Source organism: Physcomitrium patens, chromosome 17 (assembly GCF_059467195.1).
Source record: "Physcomitrium patens ecotype Gransden chromosome 17, ASM5946719v1, whole genome shotgun sequence".
NCBI lineage: Eukaryota > Viridiplantae > Streptophyta > Bryopsida > Funariales > Funariaceae > Physcomitrium > Physcomitrium patens.
This window is the reverse complement of record NC_143426.1, coordinates 15,792,229-15,816,118: the sequence shown is the minus strand read 5'-3', so window position 1 is coordinate 15,816,118 and position 23,890 is coordinate 15,792,229. Positions and strand designations below refer to the sequence as shown.

Below are 23,890 nucleotides of genomic sequence, written 5' to 3'. Positions count from 1 at the left end.
AAAGCAAGCTATAGTCTATAGTAGCAATATTGACTATCAATATAGAATACAAATTCATAAGAAAAGCAATGAAAGGAATTACATAGACACGCTCATTACCATGCAACCTCTAAGTAAATGTTACGGATTCTACTCCTCTGCATCTCAACAATCTCAGTGCCTTCAAACTTGTTAAAAACTCTATATTGCACATTAAGACTAAACATATCAAAATCCAATATCATTTCATCAGAGAAAAGACAATATAAAAGAAAATTTGCATAATACATATTTCAACAAAGGAACAAGAAGTTGATATTTTTATTAAAACATTGAAAAAAATTAAATTCTTATAGATAGTCAACAAAATTAGACTCAAAATAATAGGCAATAGGTAACCTGCAATCAACCACGATCTATGATTTACTAATCAAAGTACTTATATCACGACCATTTTTCAGGGACTATATCAATCACATTCTATATCAATATCCTTGTATTCTAGAATGCTTAAAAGATCCTCATTAATCATATACTTGAAAGCCAGTAGATTATCATTATAGAAACTACAAATAGACTTTACTTCTAAATCCCTCCAATTTACATACTGAAGATATCAAGACCTATTGATCCTTGTAAATTCTACTACTATCCATTCCAATGTCGATCCAATCTAACAATACTAACTCTTATTCACCCCACAAAGATGGAATAGTTCAGATTATTCATGTTCTTGCTTCAACTTCAATTATATATACTTCTTCATCAGGGCATCAAGAAGTGCGGGCAAGAGAGTACCTTGCACTTTAAAGTCCCTACAATGAGCATTCTCAAGTCCAATGATCACTTCAATGACAAATTCATAATCTGTCTATGCCAAGTGCCAAAGAAGTTCTTGAACTATTGTCTCTGTCTTGTAAGTTGATACAACTTTTACAAGACAAGACCAGAGCCTGGTCAAAAGACGAAACATTAGCAATAACTTCAATCAACACTTCAACCCATCGGTTAGTCGGGATATATCATGCAGTAGGGCTGCCGAAGAAGGAGAGTGTCATACCTACACACACACACAGCAAAGCAAAGGTACATTTCTGGGACATAAGTTCATCTCTGAGATTCCTCTTCTGGAGTATGTCAATGTCATGATCTCAGAAGGTTACAAAATCTTGAAATAGATTAAATACTTTCGGTCACTAAATCCCATCTGCATAAAGATAGAGGAGTCACACTCATTTGTTTTAACGGTACTGACATATATTTGCCTCTGGGAGATAACATACATGTCTTGTACTGCAGACAGGGTCAATGACCATGTTTGGTTAATCCGATGGAATTCTTTTATGGTTGGTCTTGGCGCTGTTTTTTTAAATAGGTGCCTTGCAGACAGTGAATTAGAGGTTGTAGAGCTTGCTCAGTGGTAGCAAGGGTACGTTCTCGCTTTGCTTTGCAGTTGCCGATGTGGTTTCTGGAGGAGATTGTGATGCATTTATAAGCACATTCTGTCTGTAAGTGCCAACTCCTTGGTTTTCGAGACTCCTTTCTTCTTGTTAGGGTGCCGGGACTTTTCCATTGTCAAGAGTATCAGTTGGCGGAACACAGGAAAGATAAAGGTTACCAAGCATTTGTAGAAATGAGTTGTGTGCTTGATTTGACTGAGATGAGCCTGGCCTCCCAAAAACATTGTGTGATTCATCAGTATTAGAAGGTTTAACATTCTTAACATTCTTTTCTAAGTGGCAATACCCGAAATAACCGCAGCTATACTTCGCTGCGTCCTATTGTGCTGGTAGGACTTGACTTAGAATGCACTACGATCATAATTGCTTAGTTGTGGATCTTGATTAAAATGAACGAAACGTTGGGAAACAGAATAGGAATTAGAGTTTGACAAGTGGGAGGCTGAAATCTTGTGCATTTCACAACAGTTGGGTCAGTTCTTTCTTGCATGCTTCCCTGTTTAGAGATTCAGTTTTAAGTAATTTGATTTCACACACTGATCTGCTGGAAACTGTTCTCGGAGGCTGGAGCTGCTCAGCTGTATTTTTTTGGGATTTTCATATTATGTCCTTCTGATCTTGCTTACTCTACTACGCTTTATAATCAGGACCCGAGCGTTAGTGAACGGCTGACATCATGTCCAACCTTTCAGTTCTTTATTTTTAGGGCTGAATGTTTCGATCTGTTTACTTCGATTGGTGCGCTGTAACATTCCCCTGGGGTCCATAGGTAATATAAAGTTTGAGCATTTATATTCTGTACAAGAAAGTTTGCTTCTTGTTCAACCTTTGTGGAATGCTCTTGAAAAGAATTGGTGGTGCTGCATTGTGCAGTCCAGGTGCTTGGAGTTGTATTCTTGAATCAATCTGCCGCAAGCCCTGAACTCTATCAAAGAGGATTGAGTGGATGAAAAGACAGAGACTTAGGAGCTCACAGTGCCGGGGCTTGTGCTCTTACAAGTGCAGCAAAGTATGCTAGGAAAGCTCGCAATGCTGTGAACTGTGAGAGCAAACGGGAAATGCACCAGGTAATGCTCCACTCTACAACCAAATATACTGCGCCACTCCTTATCAATACTTGTGATGGTCCTTACAGCAATCAACAACGCTAACTTCCGCTGGTGTTGAATTGATGGGTGTATTTTCGTTGTGACGGTGAGGTTGGCGAATTCGGGTTTGTGACATTCTTCTTTGCTTCGTACAACGGAATAGCAGGTGAGGATGGTGAGAAATCTTTAATGCGTGTCGAACAAAGTCCACGTTGCTGCTACCTGGCTTGACGAAGATGAGAGGTTGCACAAAGTGGGGATGGAGCCAGGAAGCGGTGTAAGATAGTGTGTCGCAGCCGGTCAATAAAGCTTTTTCATTATTAATTTGGTGGTCACCTCATTCTACCAACCACAAGTGTGACTAATAATGTTTAGTGAATCAGAATAGAACGCGTGTACTCAGACCGTGGGACCTCCCGATTTCTTCAGAGTTGATCAACCACCGCGGATAATATATCTTGGTCGACCCCAGTGAAGCAGTTAACTCTAAATTCTACCAAATTGATGCACAATTGAACTTTTCAGTCACGAGCATCACCTAATATTAATCAATGAACTTCAAATCAGCAACATGCCAAACAAAGGTGTGGAAGCCTCGGCGACAGACTGTTGTAAAGACCCAATAATCTTGTACCACGTAACGTTTGCTAAATTAATTAGTTTTGGCTGCTCACACGATTTCCATTCGTTTAATCCTTTGCTAATTAGTGTGGGGGTAGCGTGACAGGAAAAACTGGACCGTACTTCGACGTGATGGTGATCATGCAGACAGCATTTTGGTCTCTCTGTTGTTCAATTTGGATAAATCTTGAGACCTTCGACAGAGCCATCTGCGTTTCAGGGCCGTCCATTGTGAACCAAGTTAATGCTTCAGCGGGACACCAACATTGATGATGTTTCTATCTTCAAGCGGACAGGTTTGATTACCGGTAAGCAAAATAATCCAGCTTATAAACTTGTATTATGCTTGAACCGGCCGCATCCCGGTTTTCTCTGGACATGGTCTGCTGAGGTGTATTGCAAAAGAAGAATATTCCTCCAGATTATTGTTTAGCAAGATGTGCGAATACCCAATATATTTGGGGTTTGACTTCCCCCAGCGAAAAACTACAGATTACATTTTTTTTGTCAGGATGTAAAGGTTGAACTGGAGTACGCAGACAAAGTAGAGAAAATAATTGAATATGTTCCGCTGGTTCCCAAGATTGGTTAAGTATCGACTGGTCGATTCATGTAGTTCGCTTCGAGTGGATCTGTGTTAGTTGGTTGCTTTTTGTGGAGACAGAATCATGCATCATCTACAAATACAAGTCCCTTGATAAGTAGGTAGCTGTCACACCTCATGAATTGATTAGCTAACCTCCACCATGGTTTCAATAGAGAAATGATTCTCAGCAGCTTGTTATTCCACCATTGTGATGATCTGTAGTTTTGCAGAGATTTGATATTGAGTCCATGAGGTGAAGTTTCAAAACGCGTCAGCAGTGGGTGAAAAGGTCATGGCGCTGCAATTTCAACGAGCTCAATCGGTTGAAGCTGATTCTATTCTAGCCGACCAATGTGCACGCCCAACTTGGGAGTTAGGGACTCAGTGGTCTGAAGTCCAATCTCGTCGAAATGCACCCATTCTAAGCCAAAGCTGGAGATCACCTTATAAATGAGAGTCTCTGCGGCATAGAAATCATAGTCAGTGCTCACTCATCCCGTCCCCAAATTTATTTTCTATCGGCTTGTGCCAATTCACGATCAGCTGCACGACGATACATTCGCCTAAAACGAGACTGACCAAATTTGTTGACACTTTCAGAGAGAATCTTTGGACCTTCGGAGATATAGCAAGCGCCTGACTTTGCGAACAATCACCTGAATCTTGCGCAGTGCCGTATTCATGCTTGAAAAGAGTAATCACGTTTGATGGTTTACTGTGTTTGATAGCTTGAGTTCAGGGTATTCATTTGTGAGGGCTATGTTATTGTACACAATGGACGTTCTTGCGCTTTCCTCTACATCTGTGAAGACAAAGCTCACGTCAACTGCAGAGAGGAGCTCCATATATTTGAGATTAAAAGACTCTTCACCACCGAGATTATTGAATAGCCTGCAGTGCCGAAGGATGAAGTGTTGCAAGGTGAGTGCGGTGCAGATCGAGCCTACGGGCCTCAATGAAGGCTCACTGATGGCATTCGGTCGGGTGCCGGACGATTTCAATACCGCTCGTTCCCAGATTACCCACAGCAGTCGCATGGCGGAGTGCGTGTTAATTTCAACCTCGGCGAGCATGCAGTTTTCAAAATCTGTGCAAGAGGCGTCAAGCACTCATGCTGAGCTGAAGAAGCCTCGAATCTTGACGCAGGACGCGGAGAAAATGAGAAGAGAAATGGTACCGTTGCACCAGCTGCGTCAGGGTGGCTTTGTTGACAACTCCTTGATGTATAGACAGATTTTCGTAGTTCGTTCTTACGAAGTCGGCCCGGACAGGTTGATGTCAATCAGAGAAATTTTCAGTTTATTCCAGGAAACGGCACTGAATCACGTGCAGCTCTTGGGGATCGCCGGCGATGGGTTCGGCGCCACTCGAGCCATGAATCGTTTAGGACTTATATGGGTCGTCACCAAAATGAAAGTGGAAGTTAATCGATACCCCGTCTGGTAAATGATTTTTTTCTCAAGTGGGTCCTTTTATTCTTTTTTATTTTTTATTTTTGTGAAATCATGCACGAAAAATCTCTAAATTCTTATTGTGTATAGAACTATCAGGCTGCAACTCCTGATCTCAGCACTAATCTTTAATACTTTCAGAAACTTTCGTCTCATGCGATGAGCTTTCGTGCACAGGCCGGAGGTTGTGGAGATCGACACCTGGGTCGCACACGCGGGGAAGAATGGAATGCAGCGTGACTGGATTATGCGTTCCTATCAAACGGACGAAGTGCTTGCTCGAGCAACCAGTACTTGGTGCATGATGGATGGTGTTACGCGTCGATTGTCCAAAATCCCCGACGAAGTGCGAGCAGAGATAGTGCCTTGCTTCATGGACGATTACCCGTCTTCGTTCCGCGAGGACGAAGAATCGCCGAGAATCACTAAACTTGACAACACAACAGCCGAGAATCGACGATCGCATCTCAAATCCACGACGGCGGATCTCGACATGAACCAGCACGTGAACAACCTTAAGTACATCAACTGGGTACTGGATGTGAGTCTCCGAAGCACTCGACCCTGTTTCAAATTTTCTTTTGGCATTTGAGAAATTTGAGAAACGGAAACCTGACTGATTCATTGTGGCTGTTGTTGTTGCAGAGTGTCCCTGTCGAGCACATGGAAAAACATGTTCTGGCGAGCATATCGTTGGAATATCGTCGAGAATGCCACAGCACCGACGTTGTGGAATCTCTGACGAACTCCAAAATGGACATCCAAGGAAACGATTCGGATCCTTCACGACCATGTGAGTATGTCCATCTCCTGCGGAAACAAGACTCAAGCAATCAGGAGATTCTGCGTGGCATGACGAAGTGGCGACGACGTAGTGATCCACTAAATTGCTAACCCATGCGAAACGCATTTCCTCTGTAAAGAATGTTTTACTCTCAGAGATGATAATCGATCTCAGTAGGACGTAGCTATTGCTGACATAGATCCAAGCTTCCCTCATGAAGAAACGCCGTCAGGAAGATAGTTTACTTGCACAGAGTGCGTAACGAATTGGTTACCAAAACTTTTAACAGGAATCATGATTCAGTTTGCAGCTTAGTTTTTTAGAAATTGTTCGATAATTGCTGGATTGTAGCGGACTTCCTTTTCACCTCGATGTTTTTGGGTCACAACTCTGGGCTTTAGACGAGAGGAAGATCCCATGTAGGAAACCTCTAAAGAAAACCAATGCGGTCGAGCCAATTAGAACACACTGAATGAATGGGCAATTGACTTCCTTGAAGAAAAATATTTGGTTTTACTAGAGAATATATTCCATTGGCAATCTGAAGTATGGACAAGATTAAAACCAACAGTTTTGTATGCCTTCCATTAATATATATCTACAAAATATTTAATATTTTGTAAAAAATTAAGTTCTATTTTTCTCCTTTCTCTCTCTACAGGAAGATAAGTCTTCTAATGGATTCCATGTTGATAATATGTAGCTGGTCTCTTATTTGTCAAAAACAATTCCTCCCCTCCACCAATTCTCCTAGTTTGAAACTCCCTCATTGGTAACACAAGTTTGAAATCAAAACTGAACTAGCTTGCAAATGCCAAGCCCTCCTGCACCCTCCTTCAGATTCCACCACCCGAGAGCTTCCCTGCTGAAACGGATAAACATTATGTGCAGGTGCGGTGGGGGGGGATGGGGGTGATCAGTATCAAGGATTTTTTCCCCATAACAACGCAAAGAGGCTACTCTTACATCAATTCGTGCACAAGCCTGGGTGTGCAGTTCAAAATCGACCTGTCCTGTCTGTGCAAGACGGAAGGTCGAGTTCGTAGATCCAACGGCAACTAACATCATGCAGCAGGAGACAGAATCTCTGTAGTTTTTGCACACCAAACACTTTGATTCTAGATACTTGAAATTGTTGTATCAACAGACTACAGTATGTTTACCACCAGACGTAGAAAGAAATAAGGCAGAATGCTTGTATTGATTAATACACATGAGAGTACTCGTTTACATACTACATTGCTACTCAGAGTTACCTCCATATTATTCTGTACTAAAAGAGATGAACCTCAAGTTTATTCTATTCCCAGGGTATATTTGCAATTTGTTGAGTTAGATCGCTTCTGGATGACCTTATCATTTTCTTTTGTGATGATGTGCTCCAACACTCTCCTTCACATCATCACAGTTGGTGTGATAAGTGCACTCTCCCTTGAGCTTGAGGTGTAATGTTGTTGTTCTTGGACATCAAAAGGACACTTGGGATTATAGGTGTGCTCCTGTGGATACTTTGGCTACTTCTTCAACCTTTGGCATGGATAGCTTACAAATTTGTTGTTGAGATGATTGTTGGATATGAATGTATTCATTGCAAAGACTTCAAAGTGAAAGGTGCTCTCTTGCTTGCACTTTCCAATGCCTTGATAAAGAAGTATATATGGTTGAAGTTGAAGCAAAAACCTGAATCATCTATATTGCTCCATCTTTGTAGGATGAACAAGAGTTGGTATTCTAAGGTTGAATTGACATAAGAATAGATAGTGACATTAGAATGGATAGTAATAGAATTTATAAGGATTAATAGAATTAGATATCTTTAGTAAGTGGCTTGGAGGGATTTAAAAGTGAAGTCTACTTATAATCACTATTAAGATAATCTATTGGCTTTCTAAAGTATGATTAATGAAGATCTTTTAATTATTTTAAAATAAAATAATATTTTTGTAAGATATGATTGATATAGTTCCATGCAAAGATGGTGGCAATGTAAGTGCTTTGATTGGTAAATCATAGATCAGGGTTGATTGTGGATAACACACTACCTATTGCTTTGAGTATAATTTCTTTGATTTTTTTGTAAGAATTTAGTTTTTTTCTAATGGTTTAGTAAGAATATCAATTTTATGCTCTTTTGTTGAATTTTGTACTGTATAAATTTCGTTTGATGTTGTCTTTTCTATGATAAAATGATGTTGGATTTTAATGTATTTAGTCTTGGTATGCACTTCTGGAATTTTCAATAAATTTTGTGGCATTGAGATTATTGCATTGTAAAGGAATAAGCTCTGTAATATTTACTTTGAAGTTGTGCAGTAACAAACATGTCTATGCAATATATTTCATTGTATTGCTAATAGATTTGTACTCTACTTTGGTAGTCACTATTACCACTGTAGACTATAGTTTGTTTTTCTACAAAATTGGTATTTTTCTAAATTTTATAAGTAAAATATTGTTATGTGATAATATGACTATATGGTGAAAAATAAAAATATGGATGTTATTATAGAAGAGCCTAATAGAAAGATAGAGTAAGAAAACATAGATGAAAAATAGGAAGGTAGTAAAAACTTTAGTCTTATTACTACTTTTTTATAGAAAAGATTCTATTTATTCTATAGAGTCATAAATAAGCCAAATAAAAGTAAATAAAATAAATAATTAATATAGGCATATTTAAAAAAATTATAAATAAGTTTTAGTAAAAATTACATAAAAATATAAAAAATTGATACTCAAAAAAGACAAGTTGTGAATTAAGGTCAAAATCAAACTTAGAGGCATAAAACTATACACCTATAGCAACTCTAAAGTTCTTTAGTTGATTGAAGACAAGATTTAAGAGCAAACAAGAGATAAGTACTTTAAGCATTTAATTCAAATGATTTGAGTATTTAACAATTTTTTGAAGACTTTGCAAAGTTAGGTTTTTTTTCAAGTCATTTTGAATTTTAAAAATTTTAAAGAGATTTTACTTTAGACAATTGTATGAAATTTATAGATGATCTATTACTAAAATTTTGTGATTGAGTGATCATAATTATGCATAATTTGTATTGCAAGTTTGAGCTTGATCTAATAGTTTATTCAAAGTTTATTAAAGCTCAAACATATTAAGGTCTTAAGATTTGGGATTTAGAAGACTAGTGAGGATTTCTAAGATATTTTTCAATTCACTTGTTGGATTAAAAGAAACTTTTTTACACATGTAATTAACTTGATTTTCAATAATTATAAATTTTTTTAGACTTATTAAACGATGAAATTAAGAAATTTTGGCTTTAGAATATTACCATCAAAGTTAGTAAAAGAGGTACTCCAATATCAAAGATATGAATCTCAAAGAAAAAAAATCCCAATACACTCTTATATCACTTGAAAAGACTAAGAAATCACTCAAAGATAATAATATATTGAATTAGAATGGCTATTGCTAAAGATAAAAAGACTAGAAAATCTTCAAACAAGACTAAAAATTATAAACGTATTGACAAGACTGAAGAAGGCTTTACTCTTGCCTCCATATATATTATTTAAGTAGGAGCTTTGTAGAAAACTTCTATAAGACGTCCAATATGTGTTGACTTTGCTAGACATATATCTTAACTTATAAGGCAAGCTTTCTATATGCGTGCCATATAGCTAGCTTGTTCTACAAGTTACCAACACGTTGTCATGATGTAACATGACTAATAGGTGAAAGAGTATAGAAATTATTATAATGTAGGAGATCTTAGTTCAAAGTATTAGAGCAAATTATCTTAGAAATATAGTTAATAGTCAAAAGGGTAGTAAAACAAAAAGGTATCAATGCTGCCTTTTTAAAAAGGTGTCTTCTACTTACTTTGTAGGACCATAAATAAGACAAAACAAAGTAGATTGGAAAAATAAATAATATAGACATCTTTAGAAGGAAGTTAAGAGTAAATTCTAGCAAAAATTACCTAGAAAAACTAGATATTGATACCGAAGGAGGGCCGGTTAGCAACCTAGGTCGAAATGAGATCATAAGGCACAAAATCAAGTCTTGATGATGACTCTAGGGTTCTTTTGCAAATAAAAGAGTGGGATTTGATAGCAGACTGAATAGGATTTTTACAAGCATTGGTTTTGGGTGATTTGGATTTGTAATGATTTTGTAAGAGCTTGACAAAGTCAAGTTTGTTTTTGGATGACTTGGGTTTTGTGAAATAAAATACAATTGACGATTTAGGCGATTTCAAGAATTTTGTAATAGATTATAATTTTGCTTAATATGTGTTGTAAATTTTAGCTTGATCTAATGGTTGGATTGAGGGTTATTGAGGTTTAAGTGGGTCAAGGTCTTAGAAAGTGGAATTTTAGGTCCAGTGAGGGTTTTTAAGATTTCTTGCAATCTATTAGTTGCATTGGAGTAAAATTTATAAGTAAGGATAGTAGACTTGTTTTTCTATGTATGTAAAAAGTTTGAGATCAATCGAATGGTGAAAAAGAGAGATATTGGTTGTGGGAGTTTGGCATCAAGGTTTGAAAAGGAGGCCATCTAATATCCGAGCACGTTTTTGAGGTTATCATCTATTTGGTAATTTTGATTATTTTCAAATTTTTTGTGCTTATTTTCAACTTAGTTTTTAAGAAGTGTAAAGATTTTGAGTTAAGATCAAAGGTTCATTCATTAATTATTGAGATTTAAATCTTTTATAGAAATTACTAGGATTTGGTTTAGGGTTTAGGGTTTGGTTAGGATTTGTTTTAAGATTAGGATTTGATTAGGATTTCATTTAGGATTAAGATTTGATTAGGATTTGATTTAGGATTAGGATTTGATTTGGGGTTTAGGAGTAAGGATTTGGTCAAGATTTGATTTAGGGTTTAGGGTTTGGTTAGGATTTGATTTAGGATTAGGATTTGGTTAGGATTTGATTTAGGATTAGGATTTAATTCAAGGTTCAGAATTTGGTTTAGGATTTAGGATTTGGTTAGGATTTGATTTAGGATTTATAGTTTGATTAGGATTTGATTTAGAATTAAAAATTTGGTTTAGGATTTTATTTGAGTTTGTTTAGGATTTAAGATTTAGTTAATTTTTGGCCTAAAGTTTGAATGAAGTCCAATACGATTTCAATTAGGATTAAATTAAAATTGAATTGAGATGTATTTGAGATATATTTGTAATTATTCTAATATTTATTTAAGATTTCTTATTTTTTCTTTGTAATTCTTTTGAAGTTTCTTTGAATTTGATTAAAGCTTGTTTAGCATTAATAATATTCTATAAAAATTAGGATTTTTTTGTAGCAATTTCCATTCTACCTTTGACAACCAGGTGCCCAAAGCATTCTTATACAAGATTTCATGTATTATGACAACGTGTGATATATAATTAACTTATTGACTAAGTTTTTAACCTACCAATCAATTAAAAACATTTACAAAGTCAAAATTATGTCTATAAAGCTTTTAAGTAGCTTCTCTAAAAGATATTATGAAATTAATTTATATTTATTTACATCTACGTGATTATATAAGTAACTATTGGAATAAATGTATATGTCCATAACATTAATTCCTTTTTTAAGGATGAGATCTATAAGGAGCGGTCATCATCTTTCATAAATCTTATAATTCTTCATCTTAGTTTTCATGGATGTCATCATTCATAAGACTCAACCATCTTTGCTATATTTGTAAGATTTTTTGTTGGCTTCGATGTGTATTCACTAATATCATATCCACACCAATGAATAAAATATTCCAACCTATTTCAATGTTTTCTTGAATCTAAGACTTCCTCTACCTTAAATACTTGATTATTATTCACTTTTATAGGAAGAGGTGGCATTTATCTTCTTTCTAAGATATTCAATGTCTTATATAGCTGAAGAAGAGATTCATGGAATATGGGATGGATCTTCATAGACTTTAGTAGATATAATTGATAAGCAATAGGATTGACTTGTTCATATATATAAAAAGGTCTAAGCCTATAATAGTCCAATTTGTTATAAAGACAAGTAGTCTTGATATTGCGACAAAGTAACCATATTATTGAGGACGTGAATCTTAAAAAAAAAATCCTCAAAACACTCTTATGATAATAATAAGAACTAAAAATCACTCAAAGATGATATATTATTGAACTAGAATAGCTATTGCTAAAGACAAGACTTGAAATAAGACTAAGGACTAGAAAGGCATTGACAAGAGTGAAGAAGACTTCACTCTTGCCTCCATATATATTCTTAATTAAGAACTATGTGGCAATATTTTATAAGACCTCCAAAACATGTTGACTTTACAAGATATATATCTTAACTTACAAGGCAAGTTTTCTATATGAGTGCCACATAGTTACCTTCTTTTGTAAGCTATCAATACATGGTTAATTTATTGACCAAGTTTCTAACCTACCAATCAACTACAAACATATGTAAAGTCAAAAAAACATCTATTAAGCTTCTAAGAAGCTTTTTTAAAAGGTATTATAAAATTAATCTACTTTTATCTATTTTTACCTACTTCTACATAATCATATAGGTATTTATTAAAGTACTTATGTATATCCGTGATATGATCCTCCCTTCTAGGGATGAATTTCACGAGGAGTGGTCTTGAAATGTTGAAAAAATTTAAAATTCAACGAATTATATTTACCATTTACTTTAATCTTTATTCTCTTTGAAGATGGTTGATAGGTCTCTTAGCCATCAATAATGTCTCATACTAGGATGAGAAGAGAACCCTATTATTTAATTGTTGTTGATACCTTTATAACTTTTTTCAAAATAAAATATTTAGAATACCGTCAGGAATTGTTCCTACCTCTAATAAAATCACCAAACATTAGGAGTCTCTTCCAAGGTCATGATATCAAACATGTTGTATCTCGCCATCTATTTGAGGAAAGACATGTCATTCTTAAGGATCTTCATCTTAATTATGTTATCTTAAAGGTTAAGATAATTGCTATATCTTATCTACTAAGTCTACAAATGAAAGCTCTTGAATTGAATCTCTTGATTATTGGTATTCCATCTTCTTAATATCATAAATACACAAAAGCTACAAAAAAATATTGAAGATAGAGTATTATCTTTCTTTGATTTTATTTCTTTTAAAGCAAAGAGTTACTTTTCTTCATCTTGATTTTGATGGATATCATTAATAAAAAAATTTGCATTTATAAGATTCTTTGCTAGCTCCTATGTGTATTTTCTAATATCATATCTATAGCAATGAACAAGATATTCTAACCTATTTTGATGATGCCTTGCATCTAAGATTTCTTCTACTTGAAACTCTTGATTATTATCCACTTTTATAAGAAGAAGTGGCATTTTTCTTCTTTCGGAGATATTTGTTGTCTTATATGGCTTAAGAAGAGACACATGAAATATGAGGTGGATTTTTATAGACTCTAGTAGATATAATTGATAAGCAATAAGATTAACTTGTTTACTAATAGGAAAAGGTCCAAGCTTATAATAGTCCAACTTATCACAAAGACAAGTAGTCTTGATATTATAGCAAAGTAGCCATACCTTATCAACTATATTGAATTGTAGTTGTTCTTTCTAATAGGCATCCATATTATTTTTTTGTTGTTATTGAGATTCCTTTACTTGTACCTTCATTGTTGCATATTGCTCTGACAAACAATTTGCCAAATGTTTTGCCACGAAAATATTAACTTTTAAAAGGTCAAAAGTATCAAATTATAAATGATAACCATAGTTAGCAAAAAAAGGTATTTATTTAGTAGAAGAATCTATCGAATTATTGTATGAAAACTCTATTAATGATAAAAGAGTTGTTCAATCATCTTGATGATAATTGATGGTATACCTCAAGTATTGCTCCAAAATTTAATTCACTTGTTTTATTTGCCTATTAGTTTACGTATGAAAAGTCAAAAAGAGCTTTATATCTACTTTTACAATCTTGAAAAGGATTCTACAAAATCTTGATATAAATTAAATCCCCCTATTTGATATAATATCTTTAGACAATTTGTGATAGTGAAAGATGTTGTTAAGAAAAAAATTAGTCATTTTTTAACCTATAATAGATTTTATACATAGTACAAAATGTGCCATCTTTGTAAAACAATCTATTATCACGAATATAAAATCATACAAACTTAGGATTAAAAGATCCATAATAAAATCCATAAAAATAGAAGACCATCATTGTTTTGAAATAGGTAATGGTTGAAGAAGTCCAAAAAGTAAATGGCGAGGAATTTTAGATCTTGAACAAATATCATATGATTTTATAAAGTCTTTGACTCCTTTCATATTTGAGGCCACCAAAAATCTCTTGATACTAGCTCTAATTTCTTGTTGTATCTAAAATGTGTAGTTGCTAAAAAGCCATGACAAGTTTGAAGAACACATAATTGTGCTCTACCTTTTGGAATATATAATTGTCCCTCAAAATAGAGTATATTATTCTTAAACTCCAACTTAGAAATATCATGAGAATTAAAAGTTTTATTCTTGATATCATAAAGAAAAGGATCAAAGGACATACTTGATAGAATTTCCTTGATAAATATTGAATCAATGGTTAATATTCATTTTATTACTTCAGGTGAAAATATTCCAACTTCAAGAGAATAATTCTTTGTTGATCAAAAGATGCATCTCTTTCTTTTGATATAAGATAAGAACATCTAGAAAGGGCATCTAACAAACCTTGTTATTTTCTACATCAATAAGTGATCTTAAAATCAAGTCTTAATAAAGACATGCTGCAACAAACTTGGTGACAATTTAAAACACGTATTGACATAAAATACTTTAGATTCTTGTAATTTGTATATACAATGACTAGACTCAAGGCGCCTTCTAAATAATGATATCTTTCTTAAAATGAATCCACGATTGCAAGGAGCTCTTTGTTATAGATCTCATAATTAATCTCGATTGCTGAAATTTTTTTAGAATAGAAAGCAATTAGATGGAGTTTGTCATATACTCCCATTTGTGATAATATTGCACCTAAGGCAAAATCTGATGCATTTATTTCCTTAAAAAATATCTTGGAGAAATCGACATGATACAAGATTGGTATAGAAGTAAAGTCCTTTTTTTAAGCATCAAACAATGCTTTGGCTTCTTTACTCCACTCAAGTTTGTCTTTACAAGTCAAATGTATAAGTGGAACCGCAACTTGAGAAAAATTCTTGATAAAGATCTAATAGTATTTGACAAAGCTCAAAAAACATTTCATGTCTTTTATTGTTCTTAGAATCTTTTAATCTATGATAGTTTGGACCTTCTTTGGATCCATGATTAATCCTTCATTGAAAATGATATATCCTAGAAAATCAACTTGAATAGTGTGGAATACATACTTTTTTAATTTTGTATATAATCCTGTATTACTAAGTTTTTGTAACACATGACGAACATGAACTTTATGCTCTTCTATATTCTTAGAGTAGATGAAGATGTTGTCTAAATAATAAATGATAAAATCATTAAGAAATTCTTGAAAAATATCTTTCATTAGATATTAAAAAGTAGCTGGTGCATTTGTGAGTCCAAAAAGTATGGCATTATATTCAAAATATCCATACTTGGTTTAAAATATAATTTTTCATTCATTTCTTTTTTTAATACGTATCAAATTATATACTCTTTATAGATCTATTTTTAGATAGATGTTTGCTTGATTAAATTGATCAAAAAGTCTTGAAATCAAAGGTAGAAGATACCAATTCTTGAAGGTGATCTTATTGAGTTCTTAATAGTCTACATACATTCACAAAGATTCATCTTTTTTCTTCACAAATAAGATAGTAGCCTGTAGAATAGCTCAATAAATTTTGAGATAAGTCACTGGTTAGTTATTCATAATCTTAAGAATTAGATTGATAGTTAGGTAGTTTAGTTGGTAATAATAGGTTGTTAGTGGAATAAATGGTTAAGAATTCAAAGGATCATAACCTTTGAAATCCGCTAGCCGACGATCCATCTTTTGGTAGGATAAAGAGGTTAAAAAAAGGGGGATTGGGGCCACACTGTGATAGTCATAAGTCAGGGCAAGCTTGGTGCTACCTCTTTTTGTTTCTTTGTTGTTGACTAGTAATGGATAGTTTTTGAATATTGAGAAGTTAGTCTAAAGTGCCAAACTGTGACAGTCGTAAGCCGAGATATTGAATTTTATGTGATGAATTGAGAAACTGAATACAATAGATAAGCTAGAGATCAGTAATTGAATGTATATAAATCACAAAGAGAGCAAAAGGAAGATGAACGGATAAGAATATGAAAGTATTGTTGAATTGATAGTTATAGAATGGATTAGGTATTGAATTAAGATGGAAGTAGTAAGCCTTGGTGTTTTGTAGTTTGATAATTGATTTTAGATAGTTCGAATATAAACAATTGTGTCACTAACAGACCCAATTCATATAACCAGTCTTTTCCTATGTTCGAATCCACCTCTATTAGTTCAATTGCTTTGGTATATTCAAGCTTGAACACAACGAGAACAACATTTTGGCACCGCTGCCAGGGAAATGATAATAATATGAAATGTCAGAAATTGATTGTATGGAAGATGGAATTATATGTTGAATGACAACATGAAAAGAACCAGATTTAGGATTACAAATATAAAAGTTATAATGCAAGGCAGTATTAATTTTGTAAAGAAGAATGGATGATTATGAGTGATAATCATGAAGGGGAGGATTATCAAAGAATTAATTGACAAGGAAAAGAAAGACAGGAATGATTATGCATAAGAAATCTCCTATATGAACGACAAAAAGGAATTGTAGGTCCAAGTAAAACCAAAGGAAGAAAAATTCAATTTCAAATAGCAAAGAGACCAATGATAACACCAATGGCCGCGGGAGTGCCAGAAGTACGAATTGCAATATAAATAGGAGTAATAGAAGACCGAACTACAAGTGTGGTACCATTACCTACTTTTAGTGGTTGGTCGGGCTCTAATCCCAATCACCATATATCTCAATTCTTGACAGCCTATGTGACTAATAATGGTAGAACTGAAGACATTTGATTGAGATGGTTGCCAACAATTATAAAAGATATAGCTTTTGAATGGTATAATCGACAACTAGTGGGTAGATTTTCCAATTGGGAGGCCTTGAAGAATGCCTTCTTAATCCATTTTAGACCAATTGGATTTGAAAATCGGCTAAGAGAAAGTTTTATGAATAGCAGGATGTTTGTGGGGGAATCAGTGGAGTCCTATTATAGCCAGGTCACAAATATACTTTATAAATGGATAAATAATAAAATACCAGATGCGTTTATATTTTTGATATTAATTAATGGTTTGCATCCACCAAAATTGAAAATGTTTGTAAAAAAGACTCAACATGCTATGATAGAGGCATCGTTGGCATGAGTAAAGAATGTCATTATGATCAATTATTAACAGTAGTGGCCACGATGATTCCAAGTTTAGGAAGCCAAAAAATACAACAGAGAAATGTGTCAATGGGTGATTATCCACAAATGGCTAACTCCAATATGAAGAATGTTATGTTGCAAAAATCAATTAATACTATATCACTCTAAGCAATAGCGTCAATAACAATGACACCTTATTTTATATTTCCAATCTATCAACAACTAGAGTTGTTCACAAATGCGACTATTAAAGATCTAAATGAAGCCTTGTTATTAAATCTTACAAAGAAGATGGAAGAATTGGCCGTGAATTTAGCTAAAGATAAGGAGAAATGACATAAGCCTTCTAATACAAGACCTAATATATGGTGTAATAATTATAAGGGATAAGATCATTTTGATACAAAATATCCATTATCCAAACAAATAGGTGTTCAAGGTACATTTTGTGGAGGAAAACACCCTAGCCAAAACTGCTGGCATTTACAAAGGCAACAACAGTTCTATAACTAGACGTTAATACAGCAAATTCAATGGAATGTTAATCAAGTACAGACTGGAAATATGGGTAGTTAGAATAGTAATCACCCAAATCAACCTAATCATGGCTTTGGAAATTTTTAAAATACTAATTATAATCTGTTTTATAGAACAAAGATGTAGAATAGTGGAAATAATCAAGGAGATAATCTCCAAACTATATCAACTCAGCAGTCCAATTCTTGACTAATAGCAACTGGTCAGCCATGATCATTTACTATGGCTACCTAGAATCAGCCTAATAGATATATTCCAGTCGAGACTTCAAGTATACTTGACGATATGGGTCGAAAACCACTACGTTGCTATCCGTGCTGATAAATTGGTCATTATGCTAGTGAATGCCTAATCCAAGTTTTATAGACGAATATGCTTTAATATGTGGAAATTACAAGCAATTGAGTCATTTTCATTATCAATGCAATGTTCCATTTAACCCTAATAATCATGATCAAAAGATAGAATCGATTGTGCAAATTGTAGAAAAAAAAATTAACGAGATACAGGAATCACCAGTTCATTAGGTAGAAGTAGTCGAAGGTGTCTTTATAAGAAGTCAGTAAAAGGGGAAAGGACCAATTCAACATTTGGGTGATCCTGAAGCAAAGGACTAATTGGACCTAATTATGGGGCCATCCAATCCAGGTCCTGACATGGACCGCTTACTCAGTATAAGACCTGAATTGGTTGTGCACCCTAACAAGGTACCGATTACGGAGGCTTCGATTCTATTTCAAGCTGTTCCATTCTCTACATAGTTTTGAGAAACATCCTTTCTGTTGAAAGATCCTCTTAGAGGCGTGAATTCTAAGAAATCAATATCAGCTCAATTAGGAGAACAATCTTATTCGTTGAAAGAACCAATTTTACAAGCTCCGTCAAATTCAGTTCTAATAGCTTTACTAATTTCTAATATAGAGAAAACTAATTTACTAGCGTCGGTGTCTAGGATTGGGAAGAAGAAACGGACATTGGAAATTACCACTAATACAGAACCATATGATATTCTAAAAGATTTGGGCACCATACAGTCCACGATTTCTATTAAGCAACTATTGGCGATAGCACCTGAATGCCGAACTATCTTGAATTCTTCATTAATTTGTCGCAGATCTCAAAATAAAGAAATCTGAGAAGTAAGTTTGAATCCTGATCCGGGTGCACCAACGATTGATGTCTCAATTGATGGAGTGTTATTATCGGGAGTGCAAGTAGACGGAGGATCTAGTATAAATCTTATGAATGCCACTACAATGGAGGAGTTGGATTTGGATCACTTATTACCTATTACAGTGGTAAAGATCTAACTAAATAAGTCTTGTTTTCAACTATCAAGTATTATCAAGTTTTAAAAATGGCTCACTCCAATCGAGTTAATCCTATGGGTATTTTATGAAGTATTGATACAGTAGTTGTGGAAATTACTTACAAAATTGATTATATTGTTTTTTGATTGCAAAGCTCTTTATTGTCATATCTAATTTTATTGGAGCAACTGTGGTTGTATCAAGCTAAAGTTCAAAATGATTGTGGCCATGGTACATTGACAATTAAAAAATATAATGATAAAATTGTGCTTCAAATGTACCCTGTCCAATATCACGGAGAAACTCAATTTGTAAGTTTAGAATTCATGTTGGATTGTGAAGATGACTCTACAAAAGAAGAAATTGGTGCACCTGACCCCATTCATGCTGATACAAGGTAAGTTGTCGAGCACACTAGAATGAAATACCAATGTAGGGGACCGAGAGAGTATTTAGTTTCTTCAGATGTTATTGACGATTCTGATCATATGATTGCATATTAGATGAATAGAAAAGATGTTAATGACATTAGTATTATGAAATTGGAGTTGAAAATTTCTAATTTGTCAAATTTTATGAAAGATTTTGGAATAGAGTAGAACATTATTCTAGAGACTCTTGAAATTCCATGATATCAATCAATTAATTTAGATATAGGAGAGGCTCCCCAAATCATTCAAATTTATGATGGAGAAAGAAATTTGGATGGATTACTTCTTATTGCATAAAATTGCTTTCGCATGATCATATGCAAATTTGAAAGCAATTTCAGCTGAAGTTTGTGAGCATCAAATTATATTGGAAGAGAACGCTACACCAGTACGGCAAAGACAACATCGACTTAATTCAAAATACTTACTTATGGTAAAAAAGAACTGGATAAATTCTTGGAGGTTGGATTTATCTATCCAGTTCCTTTCAGTGAATGAATTTCATCAATTGTTATGGTACCGAAATAGAATGGAAAATTTTGCATCTATCAAGATTTTCACAAATTAAATGCGGCTACTAAGAAGGATTATTTTCCTTTACCATTCACGGATAGTATATTGGATGCTATTGCTAGACATGAATGTTATTCATTTCTTGATGGATTCTTTGATTATAATTAAGTTAAAATTACAAAAGAAGACTAGTTAAAATTTACTTTTATTACGGATTAGGAGACCTTTGCCTATAAGGTTATGTCGTTTGAGCTTTGTAATGCACCAGCTACATTTCAGAGGATAATGACATAAGCATTCCAAGATTATCTAAAAAGTTCAATAAAAATGTTTCTAGATGATTTTTGTACATTTAGTACGAGAGCCAGATATTTAGAATGTCTAGGTCAATGTTTGAATCAATGTGCCAAATATGGAATTTTTTTAAATTCAAAAAAATATTAATTTGGTGTGCCTTCTGGTAAACTATTGGATCATATAGTTTCAATGGCAAGCATTGCTACAGATCCGGATAAAATAAAGATTATAGTAGAATTAAAGCAAGTAGATACTGTTATGGATGTTCGAGCATTTGTCGGCCATGTCAATTATTATCCGTAATTTATCTATCTATTTACAGTTATATACCTTTCTTTGATAAATCTCTTGAAGAAACTACCAACCGATGGGACCAGTCCATTTTCAACAAAAGAATGTACAATTGCATTCGAAACATTAAAACAAAAATTGGTTTGAGTACCAGTATTGGTGGCACCTTGTTGGAGAAAACCATTCTATATATATATGGATGCATCTAATGTTGCAATTGATTTTGTATTAAGCTAGAAAGATGACCGAGGTTTTGATCACCCTATTTATTATGCAAGTCGTCAATTGGTAGCAGCTAAAAGAAATTATACAACAACTGAAAGAGAAGCATTGGAAATAATTTATTCCGTACAAAAGTTTCGACATTATCTTCTTGGTTATAAATTTGTTTTCCATGTCAACCATGATGCTTTAAAATATATGATTAATAAGCCTTAATTGAGTGATCATATTACTTAATGGATTTTACTATTACAGAAATTTGACTTTACTATTCAAGTAAGACTAAAAAAATCACATTCCAATGCGGACCATTTATCTCGGTTATCCAATATATTGGATAATGAACCCATTAACGATGTACTATCCGATGTGGAATTGTTTGCAGTAGATGTAATTACTTCGGAGTATAGTCAAATGATTCAATATTTGACATTTCAAACCTTCTCACCCAATTTTAATAAAAAGCTTAAACGATGCTTAATATTAAAATGTGTACCTTATATGATGATTGGTGAAGCTTTATATAAACAAGGTAAGGATGGAGTTTTGCGAAGCTGTATTTATCAGACTGAAGTGAGTACTATATTGGAAGGTTGCCACTTCGACAGTTGTAGTAGACAACATGGCTCATAAAGCTTTACAAGCTGGTTATTGGTGGCCAACAATGTTTTTAGATGCCCACCAATTTGTCCGTCATTGTGATCCATGTTAGAGAACAGGTCGACCTACTGGAACTTCAACAATGCCATTGGTACCAATTTTGGCTCAAACGTCTTTTGAAAAATGGGAAATTGATTTTGTGGGACCAAATGCACCAGCCTTAAGAAATAGACAAAAATGGTATATATTGATAGCAACGGATTACGTAACAAAATGGACTGAAACCATAGGTACAAAAACCGATAGTGCAAGTACAGTAGCAACCTTTTTGTATGAAAATATTATTACACAGTTCGGTTGTCAATGAAAATTTATTAGTAATCAAGGAATTTATTTTATAAATAGTACAACCGAAGCACTCACGGCTAAATATGAGATAAAACATCAGAAGACTATACCATATCATCCTAGAATCAATGGACAAATGGAAAAGATTAATGGAATTTTATGTAAAATCTTAACAAAAATAGTTTCGGGAGTGGGAATGGACTGGGACACTAAGTTGTTTGCAGCTTTACGGGCATATTATATTGCATATAAAGTTACTACCAATGCTACCCCTTTCCAATTGATTTATGGCGAGGAAGCAATATTACCTATTGAATATGAAGTCCAATGTTTACGAATTACTATAGATACTAGATTAGAAGATCAGAATTCATTATGGCACTGTTTAGAAGAATTGGAAAATTTGAATGAAACTAGAGCTAATGCATTAATGATCATGGAAATTACACAAAAAAAAAGGAAGAATTATTATTAAGCTTAGACCAAAGGCTTTTATGCCAAATGATTTGGTACTTCTTTATGATAGCCGATTTAAAAAAATTTCAGGAAAATTTCAAGTTCGGTGGCATGGACCATATCAAATTATTGACGGATTTCCAAATGGTTCAGTACAATTGGAAGATTTTATGGGTACTAAAATTTATGACATGGATCAATGGCAATCGGCTTAAACTTTACTATACATAAATCCAAGATAGATTTTCTATTCCAAAAAGAAGAGGGGGATAAATAATGATGATAATAGGATATTTCATAATGACAAATCATGGAAAATAAGGGAGAGTCGATCCAATTGATTGGACCATAGTAAGAAATAGGACGGAGGCTCTTAACAAGCATCATGTTTTCTTTTTTGGTTAAGGAGAAGATGGCGAACATGGTATCTGAGAAGGCAAGGATGGAGATCGATTGGAAGGAATGGCAAGAACGACTGTAGGTAGAGGTTGCGATGTTGCAGACTAAACTAGCCGGATTAGCAAAGGAGGCCAATAATTTAGTGTAGACTAATACGCCAACTTCAACAACAATACAATTTCAGAGATACCTTTGAAACCGATAGAAGAATGGCAGAAGATATTGGAGGAGCACGACAACCAAATTGTCATCTTAAGTCTCACATATGGGAATTGGATTTATTGAATGAAGATTTGACAACACATTTGGATGAAAAACCATCAAACACCGAAGAAGACGACGAAGATGTAAAGAGGAGAAGGTCACCAATTCAAAAGGTGGTAAGCCAACGCCATTGACTGAAGAAGCCAATATTGCTATGTCTTTATAAGTTGAGGCTAAATAATGTTTGCAAGGACGCTGTACAATTAAAAGTGGGGCTATGTAGAATAGATCAATAAACTTTGTGATAAGTTATTGGTTGGTTATTTATAACCTTAAAAATTAGATTGATGGTTAGGCAGTTTAGTTGGTAACAGTAGGTTTTTAGTAGAATAAATGGTTAAGAATTCAAAAGATCATAACCTTTGAAATCTTCTAGCCAACGGTTGTCGCGGACACAAAAACAGACTTGATATCTACTAAGAAGTTCAAGAAGAACTCACAATAACTAGATTAATCAGATGAATACAAGAACAACACCAGAGAGGTGAGCTAGAGCTCCAAGAGATGTGTTGTCGAGATTAAAGAACTCTTCAGTCTCGATCCCAATATATACTCATATTAAGGAAGCTTCTCAAGCAACTTCTACCAACTAGGAAGCTTCTAGAAGGTTCCAGAGACTTGCTTCTAGAAGGTTCTAGAAACTTGTCTTTAGAAGGTTCTAAGGACTATGTCACTAACATCACCCCCTCCTTTAGCTTCGAGGTCTCTGAGAAGCAATGTTGTTGTCAATCAGTACCAACATAAGAAAATGAAGATCTGTCGTATAACGTCTACTATGAACTCCAACTGTTGTTCACGAGGTAAGTGGTTCATCAGTCCTTGAAGCCAACGGTAGTGGCCCACTCCTTCAACTTCTGACCAAGCATGAACTTCCGTTGTCG

At 34.2% G+C, this 23,890-nt stretch overlaps 1 protein-coding gene across 4 annotated transcripts; it reads left to right on the top strand.

The window, feature by feature from the left end:
- Nucleotides 1–1,032: 1,032 nt before the first annotated feature.
- Nucleotides 1,033–6,604, top strand: LOC112294324 (palmitoyl-acyl carrier protein thioesterase, chloroplastic). 4 transcript variants are annotated; one of them, XM_090243928.1, is made up of 7 exons: nt 1,033–1,487; nt 2,313–2,506; nt 3,247–3,456; nt 3,957–4,213; nt 4,335–5,176; nt 5,363–5,726; nt 5,831–6,604. In XM_090243928.1, exons 5-7 carry the CDS (start codon nt 4,494–4,496, stop codon nt 6,077–6,079), a joined length of 1,296 nt encoding a protein of 431 aa, XP_090100054.1. In that variant the 5' UTR covers nt 1,033–1,487; nt 2,313–2,506; nt 3,247–3,456; nt 3,957–4,213; nt 4,335–4,493; the 3' UTR covers nt 6,080–6,604. The 4 variants fall into 4 exon arrangements, with proteins under 4 accessions (XP_090100054.1, XP_090100055.1, XP_090100053.1 ...); XM_090243929.1 differs by having other exon boundaries at nt 3,255–3,456; nt 3,957–5,176; XM_090243927.1 differs by having other exon boundaries at nt 3,965–5,176.
- Nucleotides 6,605–23,890: the final 17,286 nt, after the last annotated feature.

What these genes read in the sequence shown, in the direction of transcription:
- LOC112294324 (XM_090243929.1), top strand. Translation starts at nt 4,494, where the DNA reads ATGTTATTGTACACAATGGACGTTCTTGCGCTTTCCTCTACATCTGTG. An exon ending in GTTAATCGATACCCCGTCTG is followed by an intron (nt 5,177 to 5,362) that starts GTAAATGATTTT and finishes TTTCGTGCACAG; the next exon opens with GCCGGAGGTTGTGGAGATCG. An exon ending in ACATCAACTGGGTACTGGAT is followed by an intron (nt 5,727 to 5,830) that starts GTGAGTCTCCGA and finishes TTGTTGTTGCAG; the next exon opens with AGTGTCCCTGTCGAGCACAT.